The sequence below is a fragment of the Salvia splendens genome, chromosome 8 (assembly GCF_004379255.2).
Source record: "Salvia splendens isolate huo1 chromosome 8, SspV2, whole genome shotgun sequence".
NCBI classification, from domain to species: domain Eukaryota; kingdom Viridiplantae; phylum Streptophyta; class Magnoliopsida; order Lamiales; family Lamiaceae; genus Salvia; species Salvia splendens.
The window spans coordinates 32,583,878-32,593,441 of record NC_056039.1 but is presented as its reverse complement, the minus strand read 5'-3'; the positions used below and the strand labels follow the sequence as shown (position 1 = coordinate 32,593,441).

The 9,564-nt window shown below is 37.7% G+C and overlaps 1 protein-coding gene and 1 pseudogene across 2 annotated transcripts; one reads left to right on the top strand and one right to left on the bottom strand.

The window, feature by feature from the left end:
• Positions 1–517: 517 nt before the first annotated feature.
• On the top strand, positions 518–5,705 carry LOC121744758 (protein MEI2-like 5). Of its 2 annotated transcripts, none has more exons than XM_042138386.1 (12): positions 518–732; positions 1,695–1,942; positions 2,035–2,501; positions 2,752–2,910; positions 2,984–3,100; positions 3,203–3,354; positions 3,429–3,520; positions 3,598–4,501; positions 4,592–4,676; positions 4,774–4,842; positions 4,934–5,113; positions 5,211–5,705. In XM_042138386.1, exons 2-12 carry the CDS (start codon positions 1,822–1,824, stop codon positions 5,325–5,327), a joined length of 2,463 nt encoding a protein of 820 aa, XP_041994320.1. In that variant the 5' UTR covers positions 518–732; positions 1,695–1,821; the 3' UTR covers positions 5,328–5,705. The 2 variants fall into 2 exon arrangements, with proteins under 2 accessions (XP_041994320.1, XP_041994321.1); XM_042138387.1 differs by lacking the exon at positions 518–732 and adding an exon at positions 756–978.
• Positions 5,706–5,933: 228 nt separating this feature from the next.
• LOC121744049 lies at positions 5,934–8,179 on the bottom strand (annotated as a pseudogene).
• Positions 8,180–9,564: the final 1,385 nt, after the last annotated feature.

Below are 9,564 nucleotides of genomic sequence, written 5' to 3'. Positions count from 1 at the left end.
ACACACCATGTCATATTATATTTTTCTCCAGGTAATAATTTATAATATGGTAAATATTAGTAATATGGCAATATACAATGTTAGCTATCTTCATTTGATAACTCTTATCCAATAAAATAATAATATGGGTATGTGCAGTGTTAGACTATCTTTATTAATAACTCTTATCCAATGAAATAATAACACGACAATATTCAGTGTTAGATTATCTTCATGAATAACCCTCATTCAATTCACATACTCAATCTTCAATTTAATAAAATTTTCATATTTCCACAACTGCAAGTAACTTAAACCTAATTTATTTGAAGTATTCTCCCCAAGTTGCACTCTTTTTATAATTAAACTTTTTCTTGGATACTCAATTTAATAATCACAATCCAAACAGAGCTTACCGAAGATGGAATTGAAAGCAATGGTAATATTTTTCTCAGCTTTCTGCCATTAAGATTTTGTAAGAAAAAATCTAAACTTCAATTCACTTTAATAATCGTATAGGATTGTCAGATACCTCTTTCCCTCCAATCATCTCCCACTGTGTTTTCCCTTTGGACCATTTTGGCTTTTGTGGGGCCTCTCTCTCTCTCCCCTCTCCGTTCCCCTCTCTCTGCAAGTGTTACTATTTATCTCTCTAAAAACAATTCTCTCTCTCCTCTCAAACATTATTAACTTGTGTTGCGGCGGGAGAGAAGGAAGTGAAGGAGTGGAAGTTAACAATTCCTCTGCTTATACGTAAGCCTTGTTGTTTCCTTTTCTTGCTCGGTTTCTTGTTTATCTGTAGCTTCTGAATTCCTCTCTTCCCCTTCCTTGTTGACTTCTCTTTCCCACCAAGCCCAAGATTTTTCTTTTCTTTTCCTTTCTGCTTCTGGTTTTCACTCTCTCTCTCTCTGTCCGTTGTTTGGAGAGAAAAAAAACCGTCTTGTGATTTCAAAATCCGGAACTGAGTAGATTTTAGTGCAAATTTGCGATCTTTATGTGGTAAAGTTGCAATCTTTTTCTTGATTTTGTTCAATTGTTGCATGTGGTTGAGTAAAGCTTTGAATTTGCCTAGTTGTTTGCAAGATTGTTTCTTTGGACATGAACTTGTTGTTTAGTATTTGATTTGGGGAATTTGTGGGTTTCCTATTTATAGCAGTGTTCATCAGTTAGCGACGGTTGACCAAAATTAAATATATGTTGTGTTAATTGCACCAAGTTCTGATCAGAACTTGGGTTGATTATGCTTTAATTTGGAAGCTTTAATAATACAGTTTGATAAGTGTAAACTTTTGGTGAACTCAACCGTGATGTTTTCAATATGGGTCTTGTTTTTTCACTCCTCTTTTGGTTGTTTGGTTAATTAAAGCTTGATTTTCTCCCTGGCCACTAGCTTGTCCTTTCTCTTTGATTTATTGATGTTTTTTTTCCCTTTCTTTGTGTTAATTTACTGGTTTTGTGGTGTCCTGTTTAGTGAGAAGTAGGCAGTCTTGATTTCTATGCATCTGCATGCTGCTGTTCCTCATGTTTACCAGAAATTGTGTGGTTAGCTTAGCACATTAAAGAGATTTTAAAGATACTTTTATTTCCTAGTTATATTTTGTAAGATTTCGCCGGTCTTTCTTTCGGTTTATTGGTTGCTAACATCAACTGTAGCTAATTGACTTGCCACAGCAAGATTTAAGATGGTCCAGTGTTTGATGCTGTGTTTCTTGCAGTAATTTATTTGAGTTCCGGGGTCATTAACGAGTTCGCATTGATTTCATACATCGCGAAGCATTTACGTGAAGGGTTACATTTTCCTCTAACCCGAGTCGCCAGATTGTACCACCTGAAATCCCAGTCATGAGTACGGGAGGGAAAGAGAAAAACGCGTGGAGACTTCCTGGCAGAACTGATGCGTATCATGCATCTAGTGATGCCAGCTTGTTCTCTTCGTCGTTGCCTGTCCTTTTGCATGGGAAGCGTAAGTCCAAGCAATCGAAATCCTGATAGCATCATTTTGATTTTGTTCTATTTTTATGGTGAAATCTCAGATTTGCTTGTTTATGTTTGTAGTTAACTTTAATGGATCCAATCCAAGTGGTCTTTCACTGGATGATGGCTTTCCGAGCCTTAGCAAACTGCAACTACAAGATGAGGCATTGGATCCACTCAAAGAAATTGATCCGAGTGTGACGGGAACTTTTCTTCCTGGTGACGAAGATGAACTTTTGGCTGGTCTTATGGATGATTTCGACCTCTCTGGCTTGCCGACTCAACTCGAGGACTTGGATGATGATTTTTTCGGAAGTGGAGGGGGAATGGAAATCGAACCTGAAAATCAAGAAAATTCAGTCAATGGAATACCGAGGATGAGTACTGACACTATTGGTATTAGTAGCATTACGCAATTTGGTTTCACCAATGGTGCTGCTGGATCAGTCAGCGGAGAACATCCATACGGAGAGCACCCTTCGAGGACACTGTTTGTTCGCAATATCAACAGTAATGTAGAAGATTCTGAACTGAAGTCTCTCTTTGAGGTATGGTTAACAAGATTCAAATTCAGTTTTCAGCTTTTATTTAGTTTGTATACTTAATTTCTCTCTTTCGTGCTATATATATGATCAGTTTTGTAACACTTCATTGTGTTCGAATATTGCTTTCTGTTTCCCTTTTGAATTCGCACCATTAGTTATAAACTACTCCATACTTAAACTCACTCTATATTATGACTGCATAAAAAAATTACTAATCTGTGCTCTACTTTTTCTTTCTGCTCATGCCGAATAGCAATATGGAGATATCAGAACTCTTTATACTGCATGTAAGCATAGGGGATTTGTGATGATATCTTACTATGACATCAGAGCTGCTCGAAGTGCAATGCGTGGCTTACAAAATAAGCCCCTGAGGCGAAGGAAACTTGACATCCATTTTTCAATTCCGAAGGTCTGAACCCCCGTGTCTTCTCTTGGTTTTTCGCTGTATGTGTTTTGCTCAATTGTTTATACCTCATGTACAGGACAATCCATCCGAAAAAGATGTGAATCAGGGAACTTTAGTGGTGTTCAATTTGGATGCTTCTGTATCCAACGACGACCTTCGCCAAATTTTTGGTGCTTATGGGGAAGTGAAGGAGGTAAATTCTTCTTACCATGTCAAGTAGTGACATGCATCTAAATGTAACTTTGCCTGCTCGTATTTGATGAACTGAAATGGATACATTTTTAATTAAATGTAGATAAGGGAAACACCACATAAGCGACACCATAAGTTCATCGAGTTTTATGATGTTAGAGGTGCGGATGCGGCCCTGAAGGCTTTAAACAGATGTGACATAGCTGGAAAGCGCATAAAGCTTGAACCTAGCCGGCCTGGTGGTGCTCGTCGCAGGTAACTCCTTACAACCATGCGTTGGGCATAAAGTTGAAATCTTGCTTCTTTAACTCATTATGCCTCTCCTCCAGCTTAATGCTGCAACTGAGCCAAGATCAGGAACTAGATGAAGCTCGAGGTCTCCGACACCCAATCGGTTCACCCATAGGCAACTCTCCCCCAGGCATGTTAATGGCTGGTCTCCTTATTAGTTCCACCTACAACTTTAATTATTAACTAACAATCATGGTGTCTACTCAGGTATTTGGACGAATTTTGGCAGCCCGGTCGAGCAAAACTCCTTACACGGTTACAGTCAGTCGCCTACTTTAGGGGGGCTCAGCCCTGTAGGAAGCTCTCACTTGTCTGGTTTGGCTTCTATTCTGCCTTCTCATGTATCAAGTCCTGTGAAGATTTCACCCATCGGTAAAGATACTGCGCGCATAAGCCATTCGAACCAGGTATTCCCTAATGGCACGCACGGAGCAGCCTATCAGCAACACTTTTCTGTTCCGGACCCGATGATAAATTTAAGCCCTGGAGCTACTTCATCATTTAGTGATTCCAAGCCATCCAGCGTCGGAACTCTTTCCGGTCCTCAGTTTCTGTGGGGAAGTCCCACTATCCACTCCGACCATGTTAATTCTTCGGCGTGGGCATCTTCACAGAAAGGCCATCAGTTTCCATCTAGAGCACCGGGAGTTGGTTTCCCATACACCACTCAGCATGGCTCTTTCCGCGGTTCGCATCATCTTCACGTTGGATCTGCTCCGTCTGGTATTCAGATGGAAAGACATTTTGGTTTTTTCCCCGACTCCCCTGAGCCTTCATCTTACATAAATCAGGCGGCGTATGGAGTTCCAAATTTTAGCCACACTATCGGGAATAGAGTCCCCGTGTCTATCAACCTAGGCGTTGCTTATGCTGGAAATTTTGCTGAAAGTGGTTCTCCTAGTTCCCGAATGATGCCAATGTCCAGAAACGGCCCTGTGTATTTTGGAGGCATGGGATCTGCTAGCAACGATGGAACAATAGATCGTGGTCGAAGAAGGGGTGATAGCGGAAGCCAAGTGGATAACAAAAGGCAATACCAACTTGATTTGGAAAAGATCAGAAATGGTGAAGATTCTAGGACTACTTTGATGATTAAAAACATCCCGAACAAGTAAGAAACTGTAATGCTTGCTTTACATGAGGTTTTTGCATTCCGAATGCTTATTTACTTCCGATTATGTCTTCTTATCCATGCCTAAAGGTACACTTCGAAGATGCTTCTCCTAGCTATCGATGAAACTCACAAGGGTGCATATGATTTTCTCTATTTGCCGATTGACTTTAAGGTAATCACATGTTTAGTTAAAGAAAGTGTTCCCTCAACCATTGATTCGATATTAAACTCCGTTTCAGTATTAACTTGGTTGATTTATCTCGATCCAGAATAAGTGCAATGTTGGATACGCCTTCATCAATATGGTTTCTCCTTTTCACATCATCTCCTTCGTTGAGGTATTTGCTTCCTTCCCCGGTCACATTAGGCCTTCATTTCCATGAAATCCGAATATTTGATTAATTGGACTCGCGCTATGCGTCTTTGAAGGCATTTAATGGCAAGAAATGGGAAAAGTTCAACAGCGAAAAAGTTGCTTCGTTGGCTTATGCAAGAATCCAGGGAAAAGTCGCTCTCGTTTCACACTTTCAAAACTCAAGTTTGATGAATGAAGACAAGCGCTGTCGACCAATTCTCTTCCAGTACGAGGGCCAAGAATCTGATGATATGGTACTTGTGCAAAAATTTCTCAGTTGCACCTTTTAACATGTTTCCGTTTTGCCATGCTTTTCGAATTGCTAATCTGCTGTCGTCTTTGGTGACTCAGGCGGCCTTCTCGTCCAGCAATCTGAACATTTTTGTTCGCCAGCCAGACGGATCTTACATAGGGGACTCCCTCGACAGCCCAAGGAGCGACCCAGATGAGAAGCTGTACGGAAGCTAACATGCTCGTGGAGTTACGGATTCTAATAACACTTTTCGCGGTAGAGTATGTGTCCGACTCTTGTACAGTTTTTTGCGTTTATTTAAGTGTTCCGTGTTCTTCACTTCAGTGTCCACTTTTTGTGATGGATGCTCGATCCTCGGAGGCGAAAAACTAAAAAAAGACATAAGTTAATGGTTTAACAGTGGGAGAAGAAGCTGTCAATTGCTTTTCCAATCTAATCTTTGTTTTGTGTTGGTTTTCCTTTCTGGCTATATGTATAGAACTTTCTAGAGTTGGCTGAGATTCTGAAGAAAATGTATAGCTCAGTTGCTCCTCTTATGTACTACTACTATGGAGGGAATCATAAATTTATGACATTAATCTTGTTACTTATTAGTTTGTGTCTGTGTTTCACCTTATTTGATCTTCAATTTTTGACATTATTACATTAATCATCAAGAAGTCAATACCCCCAAAAAATGATCTTGAAAAACTCAATCTTGAATAGAATATACTCAAATAGATCTTCCACAAAAATACAAGATTGTCTGTTTTCATACATGTTAAATTGGCAAAAATAGGAAATGAATTCTGTAGTTCAACACAAGAGTCATAGTTGAGCGATGGATTTGATTCCTCCGGTGACTGTGGCGATCCGGGCCTTAGATTTGGAGGCCGTCGGATATGGATTTTGCAAGGCTCAGCACTTCAAAGGGAGCTTTTCCGGTGATGGCTTCAACGGTGAGGGGGCACGAATCACTGACCCAGAAGTGGCTGAATGCCTTCACTGAAACTGCAGATGCATCGTAAACCATCAGAATGACTAATATGTACATTCGAGTTCAGGAACCATCAACGAGATGAAACGAATCAACCCTACCGTTGTCGTTCTTGTGAACTAATCGCTCCCAAGACTTCTTTGGAAACACACCATGAGTGACATATGCACTCACCTTTGCTGCACCTTGTGCTGCCAAAACTTTCTGATAAAACAAGAAATGCAACAGACTGAATGATATGGTTTTACAATCCATTACAAATTTGTTTTACAATGAATGTTCAAACATTAAAAGCCTCAAGATTTCTGTCAAGCAGCTAAAAGAAGAGGGCTGTAACGAATACCTGGCATTCGATCAAGGTGCCACCCGACTGCACTAAGTCATCAACAATGACGACATGGCAACCAGCGGGATTGCCCTCTTTTATCCTCACGATTCTCTTGTCGCCTTCATGAACTTTGTTGCAGATGACCTAAGGCCATTTATTCGGACATGAAATGATCGCATCAGAAAACACAGAGCAGATGAAGAAAAGGTTTAATATTCGTTGAAGGACAAACCATAGGAAAATGATCGAGTAACTTGTGGAATCGTTTCCATGCTCCATCATCAGGAAACGCAACGACTATCTGCAAAGAAATTGAAGTCAGACAACAGCCTCTAATATCCTAATTGTGTTTCGGATCATCAAAATCATTGAGAAAAGCAACAATATCGTATTACAAGCAAACTAAAGCATTGACCTCGTCCGATTCTGGAAGTTGCTGAAGCCGTTCCTTTAACAGTGGGATCCTACTCTCGAAAACAGGTAGAATACTATCACCGAAATAAAACCTCTCCTGTAAAGGAATGAACTGATGTAAGTAAGTATGTTAGTCCCATCTCGAAGCTGTTAGAGAATACGTTTCAAGTTGAAGTTCTCGTAAGGATCTGAGATCATTCGGAAGGATAAAAGTCAAGACCGCCTTTTTGCTTAACAGTTAACACCAACAGCAGATTATAAGAGTTGTAGGTAATGAAGGAAATGCAAAATCATGAAATCATAAGACGAAACACAGGGAATGTGTAACTTTCTCCTATTAATCGAATATAAGCAAAGACATACCACGAGAAATGGATAGAAGAGATGTAAAACAAAGACATGAATAACAGAATTAGTGAAAGAAAGGAACCTGCAAAGCATGTATGTCATAGATAACCAGACTGGTCGGACCACCCCTCGAGACAGGGGTATTAGACAACATTCTGGCCAAGGTAAACGCAGTTGCAACGTCACCTTCCTCTTCGATTCGCTCAAAGGAACCAGTAGGGAAGAAAGGCAATACAACTGAGAAAGAGGCACAGAACAGCATTGGAAGTGCAAAAATGACCGAAAGCTGTTCAAATATGACCGCAGGAGAGCTGAAAGATCCTAGAAAGGCAACGTGCTGGCCTCGTATATCATGTGCATTGTTAATGAATAGATTTGGAAATCCATCATCAAAGCTCCTGCATAAACCAATAGATTAACACATAAAAGAATTGTTTCCCATCCCTCAGATTAAGCTTTAAGACAAATACACAGATAACAACAACTAGCAAGCTAATCATCAATTTGTAAATTCATAGTGAGGCTCCAGACATTATAATGTGGAGTCAAACTAATCAATTCTCATGGTGAAAACTCTTGGTATGTTGATGAAACTCTGAAAAACTAACTCTTTAAGTATGGGGCCAAGAAAAAAAACTGATTTATACCAAAATCAAAATGTCTCTTAACTCAGCCAATATATTCATTCTGAAAGTAAAGTAATTTACATTGCACAAAACAACATGAATCCGTTGAAAGGACAAAAAACAACAACAAACCACTTAACATCATACAACAGCAGAGGAAATGGCAGGCTAGTTGTTTCTCCAACCAAATAAAAAACGAATCTTTTTTCCATAAGAAGAAGAAGAAGAAGAAATGTTTGTAGCAACAACTAGGGGTGGGGTTTAGGATATACCTCCAGTTAATGGATTGAAGTTGGATTGAGCAGCAACTTTACGCGCCAAATCCTCAGCTTCCACGCAGTAGAAAAGCAGCACCTTCTTCTTTCTCCTCTCCATCCTTTTCACTCTCACAAACACACAGACAGAGAGAGTAGAGAGGATATGAATTGGGCTCTCTCTCTCTCTCTACATATATAATAAAGCTACCAGGGCAAGCTTTCGGGCCAGCCTAACCGGCCCGATGACCTCAAAAACTGGCTGCGGAGAAAAAAATTACCAAGGTGGCAATCCTATTTAGTATATCACACTCTTAAACTTTTGACAAATGAAAATATATAAAACCTCAATTCCAACTAGATATATAAAATATGGAAACAATCTAAATATAAATGTGCATCATTTATTTATTATATGGGAAATTTATGCATATTCTATATAATAGACACACTATATATAAACACCTAGGAGTATATATATACCCACATAATATATAGTAATTGAAATGACGAGCAAATTTTTTTTGAATAGTAGTTTTAGTTTATAAAATTTTTATTTAATTGCTTTAAATTGCAACAATCATTTTTGTCTTAATTTTTTATGAAGTTTTTTCATAATATATTGAAAATGATTAATGTAATTAAATTAGTTTTTTAGATCATCTTATAACTATTATTAATAATAAAATTAGATTATCTTATTTTTACTAACTATTTTTATAATTTAACATAATGTATAATAATCATACAGTTAATATATACACTATATAATTACCCATATATTTATTTAATTTATACACTACATAATCATTTTGTATGTATTAATTTAATTTATATTGTATCTAATGCCATCAAATTTGAAGTTATAATTACAATTTTTTATCTGTCTACATTTTTTTATTTATAAAGAAGAAAAAAAGTAATCTCCTAAAAAACTTAAAATGAGTGATGTGACCATTTTTTTATATTAATTTATGTCTAAGATGTCTGAGTGAATAAATCATTTAATAATATTAAATTCATGAAATGATGAAACCTATATGTATATATAATATAGTATGTGCGTATATATATTGTAGTACTCCATAGAATGTGCAATCTTTCCATATAATAAATGGTGTACATTTATATTTACACTATTTCCATATTTTATATATCTAATTGGAATTGAGGTTATATATATTTCTATTTGTCAAAAGTTTAAAGGTGTGACATACCAAATATGATTGTCACCTTGGTATTCCTTGACTAGGGAATTTTTTCCTGTATGCGGGCCCTGATGCTTTCGGCAGGTGGGTCCTACTTTTCTTTCCATTAGATATTATTTATTACACTTTTTTAACGGTGTGTTTTATTTTACACGATTCCACAGTTGGAATGAAATCCCAATAATAAAAGCTGAATAATTGAGATATATTGGTAAATTGAAAAAGTTAGTGTATTAAATCTAAAAACAAATTGATGAAATTTGAAAATTAGAATAAATTTAATAAATCAGTGGACGTG